We start from the raw sequence: 26,310 nt of genomic DNA on the forward strand, positions 1-26,310 counted from the left end.
CCCCACCTCAGAAAAAGAAGAGAGTCCTCTTCGCTTCATTAGTCCCCTCAGGAAAAGCCTGAGTAAACAGATAGGCTTTGCACCATACCCTGCAGGTCATTGAGCATAGAGCACCAGAACAAGGGTAAGGGAAGCAAGTCCCAGAATGGAGGGCCCTCTGCTGAGAAGACTTTTCCCCAGATGTACAAATATAGGGAATGTCTGCTCATTCACTTCTGGTGATTTGTAACTGTCAAGCAAAGTGAATTGATAAGTAAACGAATCTGGAGAAACGATGATGTTGGAAAGAACTCCTGTCCTGTGATCCAGTTGTTATAATAGGAATTTGTTTGCTATTAGTTAGATCCAATAACTCATGGAGATTTCAGTAACTTTTCAGTGGTACTTTTTCATACTGTATTATTAGCCTATGATTATTCCAGACTGGCACTTGGAAAGTTCAGTGAAAACAGCACCAGACATTCTTGGTAGCTTCTAAGGACAGGCCAGGAGGCATTCAGATTATTTCTGAGCAAGCCAAGAGAGTTTGTTACTGGGATGAGGAGAGGAGGGAAAGAGTGTAATGGGCATAAAAAATGGATAAGCTCCTTCTCAAATGTAAACCAACCTAGGATAAAAAATCTGTTTGTAGCCAAGGTGTCTTCAGAAAAATTATGCATGGAAACCCAAGTAATAATGGGAGGTCTATGTCCCACTGCATCCTCTGGGCCACCGTAGCTCATCATGGTCTCTTCACCTCCTTGCTACTCATCTTAACTTTATTTCAGTGGTGGTTGGATGAACATGAAAGGCATGTCCTGATTTTTATTTCATTTTTGTTTTGCTTTGATTCAGATGTACTGGCCTCCCAAAAATCTTAAAGAGAATTTCTCCAAGAGTCTGGGTCAGAACTAGATCCTTCTTTCATCAGACAAATTTAGGCTGTGTCTAAGTTGGAGAAATTTGCCAAAATTATTCAGACCTGGTTTTAACACAGATTCCATTGCCCTGATGTTAAAACAGGCTAGAGCCACAGTATAGATAAGGTTTGAGTAGCCTGAATAATTTCTCCAGCTATTTCAGTTCAACCTGCTAAAAAACAAATCTAATGGAAATGGTTATCTTGTCTGTTCTGTAGCCCCGCAGCTAATTTTGACCTTGAGGTATCAAAGTCCTTGGGCTCGGGCACTGTACTGGGACTCAGGAGTTGAGTTCCATTCCCATCTCTGCCACAGACCTGCTGTGTGACTTTAGGCCAGTCTCTTCACCTCTCTGCCTCTGTTTCCCCCTTCTGTCTGATCTACTTAGATTGTAAGCTCTTCAGAGACAGCACCTAGCACAAAGGAGCTCCCAATCTTGGCTGAGTTCTCTAGGCACTATGCAAATAATGGTAGAAACAGATTGAATTTTGTCATGTAAATTACATGGAAGTGGGTGTCTAAGTAACTTACAGGATGAGAGATAAGCAGAGAAGAGTATAATGGGAAAACAACTAACAGGAATGTGTAGTAGTAAGAAAGAATGTGTGGGTTAAAATAAACCCCGTTATTTTAGGGCCAGGAAAGGGATGTAAGTTATACCTCCTTAGATTCCTTACATTCAGAGTTCTTTCCACCCACCATACATCAGCTTTCACCACATTGTGATCTCTGAATTTAGCCCATGGACTCTAATAATTCCACAGGTGTCCAATGAAAAAAGACTTGGACCTGTTCTGAGCTAAACCAATCAGTGAGAAGCCAGAGAGACTCTACTGTATCTAAGTTTAGTGAGGAAACACCTGGATTCTGTCAGACTACAGTGCAAAATCTGAGAGAAATGTAGATTCTCCAGTATTCAAAGGCAAAACAGCTGGATCCAAGTACTGATGCACATCAGAATTTTAGATCTTGTTGGCTCTCATAGATGCTTAATTCAGAACATTCCCGGATTGTGCCAGAATTACACAGAATGCAGCATTGTTAGCTTTTTACCTTCATGCTCTGTTTGGTAAGTGGTATGAACCAGCACGGCACAGGAGGAATACTAGTTACAGTATGTGAAGTCCTGTGGTAACACCATTGGTTAACACAGTCCGAGTCACAGTATGTGGAGAGCTGTTCTGTGAAAGTATCTTTCATTCCAGAGTCCATGTGGTCTAGTGGTTAGAACCAAAGGCAGGAAGCCAGAGGAGAACTGGGGTTCTTCTAATCCAACCTGAGTCACTTACACAAGACACTTGTCCTTCTTGTGCCACCTAAGTCAACTGAGAGGCTGTTGCATCTGGATTTTTCTTACAGGAGGAGGGGAAAAAAGTGTTCATCCTGAAAGCTGTCAGTTGAGATGCTAGTCTCTTTAACTTGTCATTTCTTCTGGCTCTGGAACAGACGGGGCCTCCGTGTGTTAGTTAGATGGCAGGCTATAAGATAACATAACAGTATACAGGATCATCACGAAATCGTCACTCTTCACATGTGGAAAAACTTCATTTCCATTTTGGGAAAGGAAGGCTATAAGATAACTGACAAATCCTCCAACTATGCCAAGGCTTTCTGGATGTTTCACAACAAATGGAAATAGTATTCTGGACAGTAACAGCAAAAGATAGGGAAAACACCAGTCTATAGAATGTATAAAAGAAAGTGTGTGTGTGTGTGTGTGTATGTAAATATATAATATAGAACTTAGAAACTCTGTCTGAAGTGACTTGCTACGCAGAGGGCCTAGCCCAAGATTTTCAAACAGTGGTTTGGGGTGCCTCCATTTTTCGGGTGTCCAACCTGAGATACTTTTAAAGGGACCTCGTTTTCAGAAGGCCAGGCACTCAGCAATTCCTGAAAATTAGGCCCTTTTACAGTGTCTCAAGTGGGGTACCCAAACATGGAGGAACTCAAAATCATAGTTGCTTTTGAAAAATCTTGACTCGAAAGTGAAATTTCCATCTCTATTTAGGAACTGAACTAGAGAGCTGTAGTTTCTATTATTTTGACAGACTAATGTTGTTTGAAAGAGGCCCTTAGACATGAGCTCTCAAGGTTCCACTAAGTCCTTTGTCAGAATGTGGGGTTGTATCCAAGTCTATGGCATGATTTAAAATGGCAGGTTTGCATCTTTCTCCATCCCAGGCTGCTCTTTCACCATCTTGCAAAGTGACATTTCGGGCATGAAATTCCACTCTTTTTTTTCCTTTCTCAGTTTCACAGCTGCTGTAAAAGTGTTGTTGTAGGGCATAACTCACACCCTCCTCTCTTGGTTTATCTAAAACAGTCGACTGCTCTTGCCTCGGCTTAAATCAAAGAACAGCAGAAAATCTCTCACTTGGAATGAGACTGTGACACACTAACCCATGGTTTTGAGCTGAGCTGTTGTTTGAATGTTCCTTGGATTCTGTGCCCTGTATGTTTGTGTATGCACTTTTCCCCCACCAGTCTCAGACCTGCGTAGCATGAAGGAGTTGGGGGAGAGGGGCCTCCTCCATCAGAATATCTGAAACCTGCCCCATCTTCAGTAAACAGTAGCCTCTCTCCTCAACAATCTCACGAGCTTCTCCACATCACCTAATGCTGTTTGCACTGTGTGGCTCAAATCTGAAAAGTGAGTTTGTAAAACTGTCCTTTCTCATTACTACAGCTGAGCAGGTGGGATTTATATTGGTAAATTTCCACCATGTCTACACTGCAACAGTTGTGATCACAAGCCAGTGTCCAGAACATCTCCCATTCCCTCCTTGAGTGTGCAGTGGGGCAAATGAACATCACCCAGCCCATTGTATTCCCATAAACCAATGATCGTTGGGCCAATCGCTTAATTAATATGGGCTCTTCTTTCTCCAGTGATGGACCAATGACTCTGAGAGAATTTTTTGAAGTAGGTAAATACCAGCACTATTAACCCTGTCACCTGGGATGTGTAAGTTAAACACTTACTATCATATTGTAGGCTCACTCCTTCTGTGATGGCCAAAGAGAAGTGAGCCAATAACCATTTAGAAGCCCTCCAAGTTACACCTCACTCTTGGTTTCCGAGTGGATCACCTTTTCTGTTTGTCTTTTAGATTGCGAGCTCTTCATGACAGGGACTGTCTTCATTTTGCACCTTGTAGAAGGCTAACTGGTCGGCTGCAGGGGAGGAACTGTGGGCCAGGCTGGGAGTGATGGAAAGCTACTACCTTAAAATACTAAGAATTGAGCTGAAACATAAAGCAGGTTTTTAATCTCATACCCAAGTTGTCCACACACACACACACACACACATATACTGCATATATACACAGGATTCAACAGTAATCACCCTCAGCATTTAAGTTGCTGTGTGTTAGACCACCAACATTGCAAGCCTCAAGTATTCAAAAATTTGAATCAGCAGGAGGAACAAAAGGCATCTGGGTTTTAATGGCAGAGAAAGTCACCATTTTAATAACCAAGGTGCGTGTTCTCAGCTTTGACTTTTATCCTGGAAACAACATCCAGTGATTAATCTATTCCTGGCTTTGTTCTTTTTGTGACCAGGGAAATTGTCTGTGGAGCACTTTATTTCCTGCTTTTGGAGAGGTTAAGCAAGGCTAATTATTCTGTAGCAAGCAAACTAGAAGTATCCTAAATTCCTATAGTGGGGAGATGAAATAGATAACAAATTAGATGCAAATGTTTGTTGCCTAAAAGGCCATGTGCCAATATTGTAGCCTGTTTTAGAACAATTCAGCTGAGTAAAAGCTTTGTGTATGTTCTTCTGTCAGTCAGGATCTGCAGATCCGCTTTTTTTAGCTAGACAAAGCATTGGAGAGGCAGGACTGATTTTTCTCTTCACCACTGTAAATCAGGAATAGCTCCAGTATGGAGTGTGGAGTTATACAGGGGTAAACTTGATGTAAGTGAGATGAGAAACAGAGCAGTATGGGCTGCTGTTTCCAATAACCAGCCCATTAAGGTTTAGCTTGTGTACTGTTTTACTTTGCCATTCACAGCTAGGGACATTTCATCGCATTACCTCGGCCCCTGCTGTTCATAAGAGCACAGAATAGTGAGCCTCTGCCTATAAATGCTGTGTTGCAGTCACAGATCCACATCTGTTTAAGCACTCTGCCCCAGGTCGATCACAGCTCCACATTGCACTAGTTGTATCACTGTGGAGTACATTTGTCTGCTAACTTCCTTGGAGCTTTTACTGCTGCTGGCTTCTGGGCATCTCTCACATGGTGGTTTTCGATTAACTATCTGTAAAGCAAATGGAGAATCAGCTCGGATATGCCATGTTGTTAAGAGACGTTTCCTGGGTGTACTTGCCATGAAGTTCAGTGAGAAAAGGGTTAATTCACTCTGTCTTTTGTCTTTACAAAAGCCTTTTGTCCATCCAGTGTGTCAGCTGGGGAATAGCTCTCACCAAAACATGTCACATGAACAATACAGGTAATGGTTTCAAAAACGACAGCACACTGGAAAGAGACCCAAGATGTCCACCCACTGAGATCACTCCATTAAACTGGATGAACCCTCAGTGAGGAATAACTGCTGCATCGTAAAGAAAACATCTAGCACAGGATCCACTGACGGCACGCAAAGCAAGGGAAACACTTTCTTTCAATTAAAAATGAAGGAGCGAGGACTTAATCATGCAATATCTGCTTCTGACCCTGTGTCTTATATTAAAGTGTCTTTAGGGGCAAAGATTATCTGAATCAATTCTATTGTAATTAATCTCATAATCCCTCTACACACACCCTTTCTGGAAATGTTTAAGTATCAATACAGGCTATTGGCTACAGTAGGAAACTGGGAGTCGGGACTCCTGGGTCCTATTCCCAGATCTGTCGCTGACTTGCTGAGTGACTTTAGGTGATTCACTTAAAGCCAGATTCTGACACGTATGCACCTTACCCTGTGAGCAGCCCCACTGAAATCTGTGGGATTACTTGAGAAGCAAGGGTAATACACTACATGAGTAAATTCGGCAGAATCCAGCCTTTAATCTCTGTACTTCCGCTTCATTACCTGTGAGAGGTACAATACCCATCCAAAAAAGGTGTTAGAACATGAGAATTGCTGTACTGGGTCACACCAAAGGTCCATCTAGCCCACTGAATTACATAGGGAAGAAAGTGGCTCTTTTCTCCATAGAGATCATTGTAGCCAGTAGTCCTGGTGCTAGGTGCTTGGAAGGGGTAACTGTGCACAAACCCACCTTGTAAAAGCAAGCTTTAAACTAGTTCTGTAAGGAGAGCTCCTCTCCCCAGCTTTGTCTCCCTTATGCACTGTGATCTGTGTAGGCAGGCAAGGCATGCCTTCCTGCTCTGGTACTTTTAATAAGCACCTCCCAGTTGTGGGTGTCTGATGTCAGATTGCTACCTTTACTCTGCGTGGTTATTTCTGGCGAAGGGAAGATTAATCCTTCAGTGGGTGTTTGATGTGTTAATAACTATGACTGAGTTTTTGTGGTTCCCTTGCAAACTCTGAAATCTATAATTTTCAGTAAGCTATCATCCCAGTATTCCTAGAGGGAGAGGGTGGTCTTTGGTGGTTTGCAGAAAAAAATAAAAATAAAATCAAAGCCATCAGTGCCACTTGCAAATATTTTAATTCAATGTTTTCCTTTTTTTTAAAGCTTGCATTTCTTGCTATTTTACCAACTAACTTCGGGGGGGAGGGGGGGGGAAAGTCCTGTACAGAAACTTGCTTATGTCCCTTGGTTTTTCCTGACCTTCCATTATTAAACAAGTCAGGGTGAAGGGAAAAACAGCACAGACAAGCTGTTTATTATTTTCTTCACAAGTTGTCTCAGTGACACTATATCTGGGACAGGCATTATTTGTTGTTGTTGGGTTTGTTTGTTTTTTGCCTCCCATCATTTGAAATACAAATTCTTGGAAACTTACAGAATGGAATGGGTGTTTAAAGGGAAGAAATGTGGGCTGAGGGATTGGGAAGCAGGATTCCTGGTTTCTTTTCCCTGCTCTGCCGCTCATTTGCTGCATGACCTTGGACAAGTCATTCATGGCCTGGTTTTTAGAGTCATGCTGAGCGTACACAGCTCCCGTTGACCTCCTTTGGATCTAGGAGTGAACAATACCTTTGAAAAGCAGGCCATTTAAACTTCTTGGGTTTTCAGTAAATCCATCTGTTAAACAGGGAACATAACTTACCTAGCTCATACAGGTGTTAAATTTGAGATCGCATTCATAATTGTAAACTATTTTGAGATCCTATGAGGAAAGGTGTATTAGAAATACCTGCCAAGTGTTGTTTGTAATAACAATCTATTCATCATGGGGTTGGTGGTGACTGGCGAGTTGTTTGGGAGGGAGCAGTGGGAGAGTGAGCTGGGAACCACTTTCCCCCACATTGTGAGTTAGCTCCTTAACATAGTCTGACCATGGGGTGCACTGTGGATAATATAGCGGACAGAACAGTGTCTCCCCATATCTGCCTTACTGCACAGGGCAGCTACACTGGTATGAATATTAAGAAAATATGAATGTTTTATGCAAGGTTTTGGAGATGGAAAGTGTTAAGTATTATCACTTATTTATTAGTTCAAGTTAGTTAATGCAGGACTTTTACAAAGATTGCAGATCTGAGCTACACACTCATTTAAAAAGTGCAGTTGAAATAGTTCAAAGAAGGGTAACTATAGTGATGCAACGAGAAGAGACTAGTGGAACTATTCCTTTCATCTTAAAAAACAAAGAAAAAAACCTTAAGCAGTTAACATAACAGATCCCTATAAATAACTCCAGTGAAACAATATAAGAGAAAAAATAACTATTTAGGGTGGATATAAAATGGGAGCTGAAGCTGACAAAGGATAGATTTGACTTAGAGACAAAATCTTGAGGATGGTGAAGTCAGTTTGCCAGTGGAAAAGTTTGTCTGCTGATGTGCTAGTGAGATGTTCTATCTGATGAGAGATGATCTCAGAGTTAAATCAGTTCGGCTATTTTGTTTTCAGAGTAGTGGAAGAACATTTGGTATCACTGTCTCTGGTTATTTTGGGGTACAAATCTCAAGCCTCGTCCACAACATATTTAAGTCAATTACAAGACTCCCATTGACTTCAATGGGCTTTGGAAGAACAGCAGTGGAGAAAATAGACTTAAAAGCTGTTGATTTGGTCCCTATAATTGCCACCCTGTAATGATGCCACTGAAAATGACATCTGCCCAGCTAAGGGTCTAAGGGCCAAATTCTGAACCCAGCTACACCAGTGTAAATATGAGGCAAACTCCATTGAAGGTAACTCCATTGAAGGTAACATCCCTCTAACTGTGAGTGGAGCTGGGACCCTAATACTTATTCTTCATATGGAGTGTTGGATTTTTTCATCCTATTATGAAACTATGCATGGGAACGTCTGCTCACAAGTAGTGTGAGGACGCTTCCCCAGTGGAACTGGGCTCATTTTAAAACTGGACTTAACAAATAATAGGAAACTGAATGTGCTTGTTTTCATAACATTTTATTTTAATAATGTGAGCCAAAGTGACCATGCTGTACAAGCACTTAAACTCCTTTAAAAAAAAAAGACATTATGGAACAATCACTCTTTGATATCTACAAAACTAGGCACCTATTTAAAAATGCTGGGCTGACTTTTCTGCCAGCGTAAATGGGTGAAACTCTTGAAATGGGTGGAGTTATGTCAATTTATACCAAGAGGGAAGTGGAACCTCTAAGCCCTCTGACATACGTTAACAAACAATATCAACTAAACTCAGCAGCTAGTTCAGCAGCCCCTTTCTTACAGCCCCCTTCTGGTTCAAGACTCTAGATATCTTGAAGAAAGGGGATTGAAAGTTCCTTTTAGAAGGGATTTAATATAAAAGTAATAGTGACCCTATTATCTAAGGTTAAAATTGAGGTACTTTTGAAAGAAAATTAATACATAAAAGAATGGCTTCTTGTTCCATCCTTAATCAAATTGGAGGGATCCTAATCATGACAGCAGACATCCAATTACTCCAGTTGGCTACCATGTTTGACTTTTCTGGGTAAGCTACTTCCAAGCATTAGCGAGTTGCATGGGATTTGGCTGAGCTAAATTACCTCGGTGGACATAGGAGACGGGATCAGAGAAGCTAATGTTATGATTAGTTGCTTAAATTAGATGGTTTATGATTCATACAGAACAGGCATGCCCTGGAGACTAGATATGGGGAAATAAAGACCTACACAGCAATTTGTCATAGGCAAGTAGAAAGCAAATCCCTTACTGAAAGATCTTCTCTTTAATGTAACTGCCTGCTAGGAGAAGTTGCATTTTGCAGTGGGCATATACTGGTTTTAAAAACAAAAACAAAACTTATTAAATTCAGAGCCTGCTGCAAATCCTACCTTGATGCCTCAACGTGGTGCAGCGGTGACCCTGGCTGTTTGACAGCGATGGTAGCAGAGTGCATTCTCCAGCAGGTCTAGCCAAGCTATCAAGGTGCTGGACTGTCAGCCCAGAGAGGGGATTGCTTTGTCTGTGGAGGGGCATATAATCCCTCTTTCTGAGGCTGTAAAATAGCTAAATTGAGGAGGTAAACGCGCCACTGACAGCCCAGCCAGTGGGTGGCTGAAAACAATGGCTAAAACAACATGGAAAACCAAGTCTCCATTCTCTGCACATTCCTCGATCCCCACTCCAGAGGCAGTGAGGCATTCAAATGACAAGAGGCTGCAAAGCATCTCAAGTGCCAGGTTGCCAAAAGGAAACCGGACAACTCTCTCAGTGTGCACTTATAACTGCAGAACACTGACGAGGGAGGAATCAATAAACCATCTCATAGAGGAAAAGGCAAATACAGCCTGCAATGTGCTGGGCGTTTGCGAAACACGACGAAAAAGGTAGATGGTGGTCAGCTGGAAGGATGGAAGCACGGTCATTATAGGAAAAGGAGAAGGCAAGAGGACAGTTGGAGGAGTTGGATTCATCGTAAAAAAGGAATGGTCTTCAAAAATTGTCTCATGCTATTTGAAGTCATCATGTATCGGGGTGCTTTACCACCGATTGAACCAAAATAGTACCCTCAAAATCATCCAGATCTATGCTCGCACAAGTGCATGCGAAGATGATGATGTGGAAGGATTCTATCAGGAACTGGAGGAGACCCTCGCTCAGAGTTCCACATATACGATTGTGATGGGAGATTTTAATGCCAAGGTTGGAAGAGGGAGAGAGGGCAAAAAGTTCATAGCAAGGTACAGTATTGGAGAACGAAACGCGCGAGGAGAACTAGCTATATTGACAGAGACGAGGAGAATGTTCATTGGTAACACCTGGTTCCGAAAGAAGGCCAACAGAAAATGGACCTGGATCGCATGAAACACAAAGACAAAAAATGAAATTGATTACTTTCTGATCAATAGATGATGCATCATGCAGGATATTTCAGTAGTGCCATCATTCAATATCGGTAGCAATCATCACCTACTGAGAGCCAGACTCACGTTCACTGTGAAGGTGGAGAAAAAGGTGCTGAGTATGGTGAACAGAAGGCACCAACCGGTAGCCTTTGATGAGGCAATCCTGAAGGAAAACATTTCTAGGGAAGATTGGAACCTCCTGAACGACTGCGACGATGATTATGAGAACTTCAGTAAGACTGAAACGGTGTGTGAAATCAGCTGAAATCAGCTTGGTGAAAGACCAAGAAGAGCTAACGGAAGAATCTCGAAGAATACAAAGACTTTATTGGAAAAGAGGAGGAAAATGAAAAGAAATGGCAGCAACAGGCTTGAGTATTCCCTTCTCTGCAAGCTCATACGAATAAAGTTGAAGGAAGACTTTGAGAAATTTCGAACCGAAAAGCTCCTAAAGGCTGCTGAAGTTCGTAAAAGTCTCAAAAAATGCAAACGGGAACTGGCATTGTACAGGTCATCATTATCGGCTTTGAAGGACAGGGACAGAGAATTAGTAACTGATCGAATGGAGATGGAGGCAATCTGCAGGTATTTCTATACCCAGCTGTTTGCATCCTGTATAGATGCGCCAATGCCATCACTTCAACAAACTGATGAACACATACTCCCGGTTCTCATCAGCGAAGTCCATCACGTAGTCCATCAAATGAAAGAGGGGAAGGCTCTGGGCAAGGATGGTCTGACAGCAGAAATGCTTAAGGCAGGAGGTCAGGAACTTTGGAAAGCTCTCGCCCAAAGGTTCAGCCACTACCTGGAAATCCAGAAGATACTGTCCAGTTGGAAAGAGTCCAATACCATCTTGCCGCATAAGAAAGGCGATGGAGAAAATCTAAAGAACTATAGCCCAATCTGCTTGCTTTTGCATATCTATAAGTTGTTCACTAAAATAATAAATCGACTGTCGCAAAACCTGGATGAACAGCAACCTAGAGAGCAGGCCGGCTTTCAAAGGAATTACAGCACGATAGACCACTTCTTCACTCTAAACCAACTATTAGAGTTTTCAAGGGAATACAAGTTCCCTTTATGCATTGCCTTCGTGGACTACGAGAAGGCATTCGACAGCATAGAGACTAACGCTGTTCTTGAAGCTCTTTTAGAACAGGGCATCAGTGCAAAATATATCACATTACTGAAGGAAGCGAACTCTTGCTGCCGCATGGACATACTGCTGTTCGATACTCCCCTCCGAATCCCCATCGAGAAAGGTGTGAAACAAGGAGATACAGTTTCACCAAAATTATTCACAGCCTGTCTTGAATTGGTTTTTCGACTAACAGACTTGAAAGGCGGGATTAATATCAATGGTGAGCGGCTAAACCATCTCAGGTTCGCAGATAATATAGTGCTGATAGCCAAAAATACAGCCCAGCTTGAGAGAATGCTTAAAGAACTGAATGCGAAAAGTAGTCAAGTCAGATTATAAATGAACCGGTCAAAAACGAAATACATGAGATCAGATGTTCTGCCAAGAACGCAAATAACTCTTGGAGGAGAGCAGATCCAAGAGGTTGATAAATAAGTTCATTTGGGCCAGGAAGTCAACATGTGCCATGATCAGAAAGGTGAACGGTCACACAGAAAAAAAGCTGGATGGTGCGCATTCAATGACCTCAAGGACATCCTCCAAGGAAAGATCAGCAAAACAACTTGTGCAAATCTTTTGAATTCAACCGTGCTTCCAGCGATGTTATATGGCAGTGAAATATGGTCGCTGACAAAGACCGAAGAACGTCAACTGTCTGTCACACAGAGGGCGATGGAACGAACATTTTTGGGCATTTCACTCCACAACACATCCCCAGTGAAATAATTAGGCAGCAGTCTGAAGTGCGAGATGTTGTTGAAAGCAGGGTCAGCAAAATGCGGTGGGCGGGACATGTGGTCCGACTCAGCGACAACAGATGGACTGCAGCTATATCCAAGTGGTATCTGCGAGAACAGAAATGGCCACGTGGTTGGCCTCCAAAGAGGTGGGATGATTTCCTAACAAGGAAATATGGACAAACATGGCGAAGGATGGCCAGAGCGAGAGAAGATTGGAAGACGTGTTGTGATCAGCTCAGTCTCAACTGATGAAGGACCGACAGTCTACGCAAATTCAGAGCCTGATCCAAAGACCATTGAAGTTAATGGTAGCCTTTCCATGATTCTGGTGGGCTTTGGATTAGATATCTACATTGGGAGAGCAACAACAACACTGATAAATTGGTTTAGACTACTGCTAGAATGCGAGCCACTTCTAATTCCTAAGTGTTCTGTCCAAATCTGAGAGGTGCCGAGTACACCTTGAACTTTTAGTGGGATTGGAGGGTATTCAGCATCTTACATGACTGGACCTTTCTAAACAAATACAGTAAAAGATCGATCACTGTACACTATCCAATGAACTTTTGTTCACTGATGGAATCTCCTGCTGTGTGGTCACTGCCTGACGAATAGCACGCTATCCAATTATGTTTAAATTAAAAATAAAAAAAATAAAAAATCTTCCGTAACATCAGTTTCAATCACTTCATTTTATTTCACTCTCCTCTGGGGAAGAAGGGATTCAGTTCACTGTTGGGTATATAAATATTGGCTTGATTTTTTGGAATTGGAGGAACAGAGACACAACCAGGTCTCTCATTAGTCCTAATCCACATCAGTAAATATTCACCTTCTGCAATGGATCCAGTTTGTAGAGCTTTACAAAATACTATTGCCATTGTGGAGGGGTGGAGAGAGCGAGAGAGAGCACAGAAGTGAGGAGTTTGTTTGATTCAAAAAAGAAGGCCTATTAGACATGGTGTAGATGTATATAAAATTCCCATATAACAGTGGGCATTTCAGCACAAAATCCCAATAAGCCATAATATATTAATGTAAAGTGCCATACCAAAAAATTTAATATTAACCCCCAAATTCAACCATATGCATATGTATCTGGCTACTGTATTCCAGGAAATATTGTTGAATTTGAGGATTAATGTTAAATTTTTTGGTATGACACTTTATAGCCAGATATAACTGAAAGATTCCTAATGAACTTCACATATGAAGTTGGGACTGGTTGGGAAATAAAGTCACACTTCTTCCTGTAAATGGGGTGTAGGATTTAGGATCTATTAGCAACTGCATAGGAAAATAAGACTTCTACAGTGCTCTTTATTTGTAGAACACAAAGATCTTCTCCACACAAGAGGGTTGCTATCATTTTCCCCATTTCATAGATGGGGAAACTGAGGCACAAAGGGGTGCTATAACTTGCCCACGGTCACATAGTAGGTCAGTATGAGAGCTAGAATCTCCTGGGTCCAAGGGTAATGTCCTAGGCATTGGACCACACTACTTCAAGACAGAGAAACCCTGTAGTTTGTCTGAAGACACAACATTTTAGAAGCCAGTTTGATACCTAACTAACTACTGACTGATATCTAATAACCATATCACTTTCTCTGAATTGCATCAGGAGCAGTAAAACACTTTGATAAGCAATCTGTTGTAAATATTCTTACATACAATTACTCAAGGAAACAATGCCATATCTGAAAATCTTAGTTTAGATTAAGTTAAGAAATTGCCTTTTATGGCTGCTTGGGATCTTAATGCTACTCTCACAGGCAACATGAATCAAATTGCAACAGTTTCACTGTTAATACCTTAGGGCTTAGCTGAGTGAAAGCCTCAGCTAAGTGCGTGTGCGCGCACATGCACGCAAAAAGAAAAGTCTATTCCTAGTGTTATTTAAGATTTGTTGTTTTGTTACCACACCAGGTGGATTCCACCAGGTGCTCAGCTCTTCTCCATCTGGTCTCAGCCTTGCTTCATTTCTGCTCAGGCATATTTTTTTCACCTTAATTCCTTCTTAACTATGGTTTGCTGTGTCATCTCAGAAATTGTGACGTGACCTCCGTTTTTACTCTTGTTATAGTCTTCTTGAAATTCAGACATGGCTACCTTTGATGCTTTTAAGCAATTCAGTAAGGTTCCAGTCCAACACCCATTGAAGGTGGCAGGTGTCCTTCCATTGACTTCAGTGGACATTAGATCAAGCCATAGAATCTCACTATGACCAAGATCTTGCCCTAATCTCTGTGCGGGTGCAACCCCATTGACTCCGTTGCATGTGCAGTGGTTGGCTGGCAGTGGGTATAATTACATAGTTCTCGGATTTTACAGCCTGATTCTTCAGAGAGAATCTTGCAGTTTCCAATTCCAGTATCTCTGAAAGGGCACAGCTGGTCTGGTCTCAACACCATACTTTTTTACAGCTAGAATGGTGGCCACTGTTTTGGCCAACATGCCAGGGGCTGAACTAGGGATCTCCAGAACTAAAAGCATGAGTTGCTAGATCTTGAACGAAAGCACTCTAGTTTGCGCTGTAACACTTCATATCCTCTGTGGGCCAGGAACAAAGGGGCACCCGTAGCACACACTCACCAGGGGTTTACACTAGCAGCAAACTGTCTTTTCATAATCTTCATATTTCGTTTTGATTAGATGGTAAATTCTTCAAGGCAGGGACTCTCATGTATTATGTGATTGTACGGTACTGAGCAAAATGGGACCCAACCTGGTTGTGACATTTAGGCACTAACTCAGTATAAATGTTTAATAACCATTTTTATTATTCTCATATTCTTAGAACAAAAAAACATCATCAAACAAAATGTAAGATGATCAAAACTTAAATTACAGAATAGAGCACAGGGCTAATGTTAATAAAGACAAAGCTAGCAAATACTCTTTCATAGCTACTGAGTAGTTTTTGTTCTTCTACTTCTGCTGCAGTATTCCAGAAAGGGGGTTCACAAATCCATTAATTCTTGCGTTGCTTTTGTAAAACAAAGAACAGACAATGCTGCAAACAGGCAGACAATACATACAATTATATTGTACTTTAATGTGATTAATAGGATCTACATCTTATCCATCTTCTACAGTGGTGCTTTTAAAGCATTCAGCACATAACACAGTAGGAGGTGTAACCCCACTAGTTTCCCTTTACAGTACAGGAACATATTTTGATCAGTGAGCCTGGGCTCATATTGTCTTTTCCAAAGAGAAGATCCAGAGTAACTTTGGAGGTCTCCAAAGGTGAGGTTGCTCTTGGGGCAGTACTGCTAGCAGGAGAACAGATGCTCGGTTTCTGTAGCAAAAGAGCATTTTACTTGAACAATAAAATCGGGACAGCGCTTGGTTATGTCTCCACCAATGCAGAGTGTCGTGAGCAAACTCCAGTCATTTGACATACCGAGTCAAATGTCCCAGCTGGTATTTGCTCATATATTAGTGCATTGATCAAGCACAACTGCAGGACTAGGAAAGAAGAATTATTGCTTTGCATGAGCAGCAGTGTGGCATATTAAAGTTTATTTTATTAAGGGAGGGAAAAGTTGGCCATGGCGATCTTCTGTTCATTTCTAAAAGCAATGCAGGATCGTCACAGCCTGCCAGCTGCCAAAGGTGGGCAGGAAAGCCTAATGTAACATCATATTTGGAGGATATTGTTGTTAACAGTGCCACTCCCCAGTATTTCCCAATAGTGTAAGCCATTGGAAGAAGCCCAAGACCTAGTGTATGATTTGAACCCATCTTAGAAACAGGTATCCAACCAAATGAGTCTAACGGAAAGGAATACTGCTGCAAGCAGACATTGTTTCTGTGAGGTGACACCCTGAACAAAGACACTTAGGAACAGCTAGGAATGAGATATCTAGGGCCCGCCTACCTGACATATCTAAGCATACTAGTGTGCTGTGGTCTGGCATGTTTTTTGGGGTGTCTATCTAATAATGTGTATCTTGTTTGTAGTATGGGTGGGACAACACATGTTACAGCTAACTCATGGCCCATGAAATTGCATAACAATTCTTCTGCTTAACAATAAAAGAATACAATAGAGGCCTGAGCTGCCACCTGCACTTCCATAAGAAAGGTAGGTTTGGCTTTGTTTCTCTGCACTGTGATTTATTTCATTCCATGGACAAGGCCTAGGTTAATAATTAACCATTATTCCAGCCTCCTTGAGACTGCCATGCTGTCCAGCCCAATGTGATGCAGTAACAGGAATGCACACAAAATTCATCCTTGCCAGGCATGGCATCTCAGCAGCAGTGGTCAAAGAACAATGGCTCTTATTGTTCTAGCAAAGTGCAAAGAATTTCACACATTTCACATCAAACAGCTGCATGAGTTCAAACATGTCACCACTCGTCCACTGTATCGCCAAGCAAACCGTAAGGCACAAAGTGGGGTGGAAGTTATTAAAATGGCCACTGCAGAAGGAAAAAACTCCACCAAACAGCAGCTGTGATCCATACATGGCTTCCTAGCTTACTGTGCAGCTCCTGTACCATAAAGATTGTTCCTGGGGAACTATTAATGAGAGACGTACTAGTAGTGCATAACGGTTCCTTGAATCACTAGAGAGGAGCCCAACAGTGGTGCCTGGCATAAAAACAGAACTTCACAAATACAACAAAAGAAATGTTTTGGTCTTAACCCTGCAGCAAATACAAGGCCCTGAATAATATGATGTCATGCCTGAAACTGTAAAAGAAGGAAGGAAGGAACAAAAGAGAGATTCCTTAGAGCATTTAAGTATCAGCTAAAATTTGACACCAGGACCCAAATTCTGCCCTCACTCAAACCTTGATCCTCTAATGAGCTGAGCACGGGTAGAGCCCGTAGTAACTTCAGCAATGCTCTGCACATGTGCGGGGGTCTGCTCGTGCCTGTCTCATTGCAGGGTACTGGGCATGGTGGATAAATTGGGGAAGGATTTGGTCCTGGTTCTGTGCAAAGAGCTGACTGGAACTAGTGACCAATGGAAGACACAGTCAGTACAGGAAGTTGAGACTACAGAGGCTGAATGAGAAAGCCACAAAGAAACTGAGTGATACTACAAAAGGAACTAGTAAGACACTTAAGTGCAATGTAGGAACAATGGGCCAGATTCACTGCTGACATAAGCTGCATTGACTTCAATGGAGATGCACCTATTTACTCCAGCAGCAAACAGGGCCCTACATCCTCCTATGTCACCAGAAAGTAAAGGAGCAAATGAATCATTCCCTCATCCACCACCTAAAAGTTTTGAGTTATAAACAGCTTGGGCCTGATTGTCCCATCAGTTGTGGGAAAACAACTCATGATGAAGTTAATGTGCAACTGACTGGGTAATTGGGCCTTAATATGTAATAAACCAATATTTGGAGAGAAAGGGTGGGAGTCTGAAAGTGAGGCATGTAATTGTAAAAATTAGACTTACTGTTCCTTTAGAACTGGAACAATCTGTTACAAAAAGCACCAGAAACTACTGCTGCAAAGAGCAACGCAGAATATTCTGGTTCCTGTTATGAATAAAGGATGAAACAAAGGTTGGTGCTTATATATCACTCCCTGGGGTGATTATCTCACCTTTACAGACTATGTTAAACGATGGATACAGGACACCCTGGGCCAAGCCCTGCCCCGTGCAAATTCAGTTGACTTCGATGTCCTGTGGCATGTATCAGACCAACAAAAGGAGGTGAGATGGGATAAAAAGCCTTTTGCCTCTAGGTCAGTGATTCACATCCAGCCCAGGATGCCAGAGATCTAAACTATTTTCCCTGCTGATAAGTTTGGTGGTTTATGTGAAATTGAGCCTCATGGGTATCAAAGCCCACTGAGCAGATGCAGGATCAGGGCTTAAATGAGCCACCCTGGAGACTAAGGTTTATATAATTACCAAACAGGTACTGCGTGGACATGGCAAGCTTCATCCCATACCAGTGTACTGTACTAGTGATCTAGAGGGACGATCTATAGCACAGAGAGGAGAGTTCAGTCTCCATGGCTCATTTCAGTCTTCATCTCCTTTGGTCTTGCAGAGACTGCTTAACCTCCATGGTGGTAGCTTTTTATGATGTAGACTAGAGTACGTTCAATGTAATGTAAGTCACCAAACAACTTAAAGTCAACAGAGAAACAAATTTAGATGTCTGCCAACCCAGGCTGGATTTGAACCATCAACCAAGAGGGGGTGAAAGCCGCTCTATTCCAGCTCACCTTCTTTTGTGGTCTGATACATGCCACAGGCCTTTCCTGTGCCTCAGATTTCAGGCTGCCTATGCCCTTTGCCTGGTCTTGTTGCAACTTTAAATCTGAATAGGGCACTTAGCTAAAATAGATCTAAACATATCTGTGAATTTCGGGGTCAATAAGTGATTCAAGATGCCTTTCAGAACTTGTACTAAGATGACTGGCTCAGGTAAAAATGCACTGTGATTCAATGAGAACGTCATTAGGACCAAGCCAAACTGGAGGAGGGCAAGTCCAGGTTAGCTTCTGGAATTCAACTTCTGCTTGAAGTCAGATATTGTCAGTTGTATAGCACAGCTGTAATGCACTCTTTCCTGTCACTCCTGGGCATTTTCTCACTTGGTCTACACAAGAAGCAAGGGAATGAAACGATTTTAATAAAAGCCTTATTGCTTAACCAGATTCCAAATTATGGATCCAAAGGACAGATGGGTAGTGATTCTCTTGGAAGTTATCTAAATATGGACAAATATTTTAAATACTCTATGTATTCAACCAGTAATGATTACATACTGCATTTTTTTTAAGGCATACTTTTTGCAAGGTTAAAATCTCTTGTATAAAAAAAACCTTATGGATATGTCCTTAAATTATTTAAATAGACTTTTAAAAAGATGGAAAAATCCAGTGCACTTTTCACTATTTGTGGTGTGTATGTGGTTTTGGTGGCAGTTGTTTCTTCTTCGTTTCTCAGTTTGGCTAAGTAACGAACCTAGAATGGTAAACTTCAGTTTTGTTTTTGCTGAGTTTCAGTTTCTCATGCAATGCCATTATGCTGAGGGATCTGAATTCGCAATACCTACATTATTTTAACTTTTATTGTAATGACTTCCATTGAAATTTGGTTTAAAAAAATCTGTGAAGTTATTTCTATTCAGACTGTTTTTGTAGCTTCTCCCTTTAAGAACAAAGTCTAAATTCTGAATCTCTCTTTCATTGGCAGTACGTATTGCTGATATGGTACTGGGACTTATTTTATCTAAACTAATTTACCTCTCTCTACTTTTAAGATGACAATACTGTGATTGCATCCATGTCCACATCCTACAAATGTTTATCTTTGTGCTTAGCTTGCTTTTATATGACTACTCATGTGATTAAAGAGAAGCTTGTGAGGAAGCATTTGCAAGATTGTGTCCCAAGTCTATTTCATTTGAAGTCCTAGAGAAACTGCTGTGTATCCCAAGAACTGGGAACTGCTGTGTTAATAATGTGCCAGTGCGATCTATGCATATGTTCTACCTCCACCTTTCTTTCACCTTTGCTGTCTTTTGTTTTGTTTTGTTTTTTGTTTTGTTTTATATTATAGCACTGTCCTGAAAAGCATCACCTTGTTCTCTTCCCACTGATGGATTTTTGGGGAAGGAAAGTTTGGTAGAGTTAATGTTGACTGGTCTTGGAGGGGATGTGCAGTTATAGGGGCAGGAGGAAGAAAGGTGTGTTTTGCATTTTAAGAATGACCAAATGTGTCATTTCTCTTAGTGATTAAAGTCCAATCCTGCAAGCTGATCTTCAGTTAGACCCTTGCTCCCATAACTTCAGTGGGTTGCTGCATGAGCTTTCGGGTTTTCTGGGCAAAGCAGCTTGCAAAGGGTCAGGTCCTGAATTGCTCATATGGTAGCAATTATCTGGATGTGTTTGTACACATTTAGATGTCTGTACATTGCTCTTACTCATATGCCTCATGAAAGCTTATGCTCAAATAAATTTGTTAGTCTCTAAGGTGCCACAAGTACTCCTTTTCTTTTTGCGGATACAGACTAACGCAGCTGCTACTCTGAAATCTGCCTTCTGTGTGAGAGAACAATGAAATGTGAGATCATCTGAATTTGTCACTGAAATAACTGAATATAATGAGCTTGTTTCCACTTTTGGTTGCTTCGAGCCTTCTCTTAAAACAAACAAAGAAATTAAATGCAAACACTTCAGAGCAAAGTTATGGATGAGACTTCACACCCCATAGAAGTGAGGTGATACAAACCATAGTTCCTAGAAGCAACTGTAACTTGGCCAAATTGCATACATATATTACAGAAGAACAATGCTCAGCATATACAATAATAGACCATATATTTTATGTACGAGGGGGCTGAGTTATGGTGGAAACCATAATTTTGGGCCAGATTTTGAGATCTTTATTCAAACAAAACTCCCATTGCTCAAGAAAGGTTCACAGAACTTTGACTTGTGCATCTATCTTATTGTTTATGGCATTGCATCCAAGTACTTAAGGTGGTTTAATGTCAATATCATTTGCAGCCAGATTTTCAAGAGCGGCCTCTAATGTGTGTGCCTTCAATTTGGGTGCCCATGCCCAACTTGAGTTACCTTGGGTCTGACATTCAGAGGGATTGAGCATCCACAGCTGCCACTGATTTCCATTGCAGTTTGGGCTGCTCTTATAAATCAGGCTCAGGTGTCTCACGTTGGAAACCCAAAACTGTTTAGTGTCTGATCTGGTGAGGTGTAGCGTGCCCTTGATTCCCATTCAGTGAAGAGCATCTTGCAGGACCTTATGCTGCAGTGGGTCATGTCTTCCTGTCTGCCTTGTGCAGTTCTAAACACTGTCAGCCCTTGATAATAAATAGGTGTTTTATATTTAGTATTTTGTGTCCAGTTCTCTCTAGCTTCCCTGCTGCATGCCTTTATCCTTCCCTCCCCAGTCCTCCTGTGTCTCTCTCCACTCTGTGTGAGTGTCACCCCAAGCCCATTCCCTTTTGGGATGTCACTGTGTCCCTAAGTGATACTCTATGCCCAGCCTTCCTTAGTAGATTCCTTTGTATGTTTCAGTGCAGTGTGGACCCTGCCCCCTGGAGGCTGGATCCTGGCTCATTAGCTGAATGTTTGCTGAAACCGGACACCTGGTGCACTTGAGCCAAGGCAGAGTCCCTGGCTGCAGCTATTTAAAAAGGACAAGAGCAGTCTTTTATAATTTCCACCTCTCTTCACATCAGAAGGCTTCTAAGCTCCATGTTCCTTCAAGGCCAGTGCCTGGTCCCAAACCATCTTCCCCACTGACCCACAGCAGCATCCATGAGCCGCCAACAGAGCAGCAGCCCTGGGAAAATCTCTCTGCAAAAATCCTGGGACAGGATTATCTGTTGAACTTGGGGGAACAGAAACTTGCCAGGAAGGTTTGGACCTGTCAGAGCCAACGACCCAAGGAGGCGCTTGGTGCTGTCTGGCCCTCAGCTCAGAAGTCATGGTGTGATTTAAAGAAAAAATCAGAATCAGAATTTTTTTTTTAAGTTGCTGGGACAAATGAATACAAATGAATTTAGGGTCTGGAAGGAGAGATTGCACAACCTTTCACCTCACCACAAAGTAAGTGTCAAAGACAGAAAGCAAAGCGTGGAAGGGAGAAAACATTTGAAGAGGGGAGGGGATCAGGGAAAGGGGACAATAATCCAATGAGCTGGTAAACTGAGGCTTAGGGCAGAAAACAGAGCAGAAAACAGCTTCTTAAAGTGTCCGACTCTGACACATTGTAATTTTAACTAGTAAGGGTTCTAATTTCTATGCAAGCCACCTGGGTTACAGTGAATCTAACAGCCAATCTCTCCCTCCCTTCTTCCCCCTCCCCCATGTACTCAAGTGATTATTTGCCTGCCCTGTTGAACTGACCTTTTTTTTTTTTTTTTTACTGTTACATGTGCTCGACAAAATGCATGTCTGGAACACTAACATAGGTCTATACATGGGAATTTGGGAGAGCGATTCATACTTCACTTGCAGTAATTAGAAGGGGGACCTCATACAGCTGGAGAAGGTAGCACCTTTGAGATCACTCAGTTGTCTGCTTTATATGCACAGAATCATCCAAAGTTTCCTTTCTAATTATACAAAGCTTTGGAATGATGACTTGTGACTCTTTAATTTCTAAAGAGACCCTAGGTAAGAATGACATCAATTCCTATGCTCTGTATTTTGTGCGCTTGAGTATGGGTAAAGAGGGGTGTGGGAGACAGAGAGCGTGGAGAGGAGAGAGCTCCTTGCATTTCAATCACCTGTTACATCAGCTTGCCCGCTCCAAAAGCAGAAAATACAGAAAGAGGAGAGAGGGATAGCGGTGCCTTTGTGTGGATGGCTGAGGGCCCTAAGCAAGAATCTAAACTGCCTCTTCAAAGCACTCCGCAAAAGAAAAATCTTTAAAGTACCTTTGACTTTGCTATCAGATGGGGAGAACAGTTGAGGCAATTTGTGGGTCAGTCCTACCAGAGGTTTTCTTTTCAGGTTTTCCATTCCTGGTGAAAGATGAAGGGGTCGGTTTGAATGTAACCTTTGTTAATTTCCCTCTATAGGCCAGAGAGGGGTTTGAATGGAGTTTCTCTATTTATTTTCTCCTGGGATAGACTGGAAGGGGTCGGTTTCTTTCTTTTTTTTTTTTTAAGTGCTTCACTTCAGTGTTACAGAGGAGGGCAGCAGAGAGAGGCAGCAGAAACATCCTTAAATAATTTTCATTTCTCAAAATCTGCCTTTTCCCCTCTTTTCTCTAAGTCCAGAGAAGAGTTCGTGGGGGCTGGGAAGCACATCTGCATTGCAAATAAAAATAATTCTGATCACCACCACGCAAACAAACAAGTAACAGCTCAGAGAGAGAGAAAAAAAAAACACTTTCAACCAAGGACTTTGGAAATAAGAGATCACAGAAGTTATATTAATAGTGAGGAGGAAAATAAGAGGCAAGAAATACAGCGACCATGGGCCACATTCTTTTCCTAGCTTGTACTTTCTGTTCCTCTCTCTCCTTTTTCCCAAGGTAACTGCAGTCTGCCGAGAGGGAGTTAAATGGGATTAAAAGCTCTGTGTAAGCAAAAGGACCCAGAAGAGAAGGAGGGAAGGAGTTGGCCGTGCGGGCCAGGGGGTGTCTTTGGCACAGCTGAGCCCCTTAGAGAGACAGAGAGCTGAACTCCTGGGAAGGATGCACCCACAAACCAGCCTTTTCCCCTTTTTCTGATGGATCGCTGCAAAACTTGCCCGAAAGAGACAATGCACTAAACGTGATGGAGCCGGAATCAGAGCCGGTCTCCAGACTCAGAGCAACAGCAGCAGCCAGGGGGTGAGTAAAAACTCCTAACTCTGCCTGAGATGGGGAAAGCACAACCGGGGGGGGGGACGAGGGGGGCCCCTCATACAGTGTGGGGCCTGGGGGGGAGCGAGCCGAGGAAGAGAGAGGACTCCGCACGGGAAAGAGCAGCGCTCTGCTCCCGGGTGGCTTGGGATGGGGTGGGGGAGACATTCCTGCTCTAAGCAGGGGACGATGTGAAAACTGCCAGGCTGCAGAGGAGAAGGGGCTGGGAAAGCGGAGGCCACGCTACCCCAGACGGGGAGGAAAGCGGCCAGGAGGGACCGGAGCTGGGCAGCAAAGGACGAGGATGAGGGGTGGCTTCCTCCTACCCCGTTCTTTGATGGGGGGGGGGGGGTAGGTGGGGGAAGGGAGGGAGCTCCCGGCTTGGAACCGGGGGGCGGGGGAGGAAATGTATCTGCAACAAATGCAGAAAGTATTAATCTCCCCCGTCCCCCGCAGACACGAGTGGGAACAGCTTCCAGCTCTTGCTGGGAATGGGACCCTCAGTCCCTTCCCCCATTTAAGTGTGCGGGGCCTTATACCTAAGGCTTCCTCTCTCTTCTCTGAACCCCCTCCCCCAAACCCTCAGTAAGGGGCTGCAGAAAATGGATCAGAGCTTTGTTTAGAAACTTGGGGGTGGGGAGGGTTACTTTCCCACTGAGGCTCACTAAGAAACCCCCGGTGTCTCCTTTCCACACCTTCTGGCCCAGTGAAGGGTTAACCGGAGGCTTGCGCTGTCGGATATGATGATGATTTACAGATACTCCCTTGAAGTGCTGGGGTTCTTTTCCCCTGGCAGTTTGGAAGCCTTGTGTACATCTCCTTGTGTTGCCAGCCAGATTTATATGGGGTGTCTGAGATGGGAGAGGGAGTGAGGAGGCGTCTTGTGCACCCCTACTCCCCCTTGGTGCCATGCCCAGCTTGCTTGGCTACATGCAGCTTGCAACTTGGATGTGACTTCTAAAGAGAGGGCTGCCTGCTTCCTTGTAGGCTGTGTGTATAACTGTGTGGAGAGGTGGGTGGTTTCTCCACAGGGAAGGCTCGGGCTAACTGTCCCTTGTGAGCCCTTGTGTGTTGATATATATGAAGACTGAATGGGCATGTTCCCTTTTCGCCCAGGCTTTTCAGTCTTCATCCCAATCACACCTTGTGAATGCTGGGCGTACTCTTTAGAGAAACGCCTGCTTAGGTCTAACAGCCTGTGGATGGGAGGGTGTGACTCTGATCCATCTGTCAAAGGTGGAAATGTAGGAGGGGAGAGAGGGGCAGTGGAGACTGACTGGAGGGACTAGAGCAAAGGGAGAAGGCCCAGAGAGAGATGTTTGGCAGGGCAAGGTCACCTTACTGGGCACCAGCTTTTAGGCATGATAACTTATCACACCATTACTGTTCCTGTAATGAGGACACAAAGGCTACAAATCCCAAGGAGCATCCAAATCCTGCTGAGGAAGCAGTTAGCACAGCAAGAAGCTGCAACTGAGGGAGGAGAGTACAGCATTGTAGCTCGCTGAGTATACTACTTATGCTAGTTCTTCAGATGTCTGATTCTCCCAGAATAATGGTCTCCTTTAGTTAAATACCTTACAAGGGTGTTGCTGATAAGCATGTTGCTCATTCTTTTCCCTCCTCGCAGAGGTCGCTTGCAACCTTTCACGTTATCCCCGAGCTTTTTATTTTGTTCTGTTTTATGTTGATATTTGCTCCGAGAAGGCTGTGACTGTAAAATATACCATTTCAGTAGCTGGATGTACATGTTAAGGCCTCTAGTCTTAGTAAGCATCCCATTCCCCTTGAGCATGCCTGTATCCACACATGGCAGGACATTTTGCATTCAAGAGTTGCTCATCTTGGAAATGGTTTAGTGCAGGGATTCCTGAACGATGGTACCTGAACCCTGGGCGGTATGTGAGCTTGATGTTCCCTCCATCCACTTCACAGCAATTTTTTAAAAAAGATGGTACATCAGCCATTGGTCTAGTGCATTCACACAGCAACGCTGTTTTATAATGGAGCCATTCTGGCACATTCACACATGGTGCGATTGTACCAGTGCATTGTCATACTCCTGATTCACCCATTCCAGTGTGGCCAGAACCATTGCTGCCAGCAGTGGTTAATTTCCAAAGGTGAAACGTACAATGCAGGATGGAGTTAGACTGGATTGACTGAGCCAGCAGTTATTGCCTGTGGTAGGGTGAAATAAGTGTTGAACGCACTGGGAGAGCTAATAGCCTCATCCCAGTCTATACAACCAGGGGGACACAAGGAAATCTGACAGACGTTGCGAGCTTAGCGACCTCTCATCAATGGTTTATTGCAGTGTCTTCTCAATGTACGCAGGGTCTTGGAGGCTAGAGAGCAGGTTTCTGCACTCTGCTGCTGATTGATTGAATACATCAGAGCCACAGAAACTTCATGGTCTTCTTCAGCCACAGCTACATCTGTTCAATTGGATCCAGGCAGCACAGGTGCCAACTAATGACGATGTAGGAGGCTAGCCTAATGTTTCTGCAGGCCTCTTCAGTGTGCCTGTTCTGTGACCCAGCACTTCTGCTTTGGCCTCCTGGAAACATGCTTCCTTGTACTTGTTCGCATGTGTTGGCCCTTCATGTGCCAAAACAAGAATACCTCAAGACTGATGCTCAGCATTCACCTGCAATGCTGGCTACCACCAAGGCAGACTGTAATGCACCAATTTTTTTTAGAAAACCTAGAAAGATCATTTTGGGTGCCAGCTTGTATGTAACAGGAAATTACTGCCCCCGTCACTCTGTGTAGACAATTTCATGATAGATCATGGCACCACAGGACAAACTGAAC

The 26,310-nt window shown here is 43.0% G+C and overlaps 1 protein-coding gene across 6 annotated transcripts in view; it reads left to right on the forward strand.

Moving 5' to 3' along the window:
• Positions 1–22,468: 22,468 nt before the first annotated feature.
• The window catches only part of COL27A1 (collagen type XXVII alpha 1 chain), a 239,406-nt gene continuing 235,564 nt past the window's right edge, over positions 22,469–26,310 (forward strand). For 5 of the 6 annotated variants that reach the window (XM_048823074.2, XM_048823076.2, XM_075120655.1 and 2 more), the window contains exon 1: positions 22,906–23,481. In XM_048823074.2, the coding sequence (XP_048679031.2) occupies positions 23,426–23,481 (56 nt within the window). In that variant the 5' untranslated portion in view covers positions 22,906–23,425. Of the gene's footprint in view, positions 22,627–22,905; positions 23,482–26,310 lie in introns of those variants that run through there. The other variant, XM_075120654.1, reaches the window with a different exon arrangement.

This window comes from Caretta caretta, chromosome 16 (genome assembly GCF_965140235.1).
Source record: "Caretta caretta isolate rCarCar2 chromosome 16, rCarCar1.hap1, whole genome shotgun sequence".
NCBI classification, from domain to species: Eukaryota; Metazoa; Chordata; order Testudines; family Cheloniidae; genus Caretta; species Caretta caretta.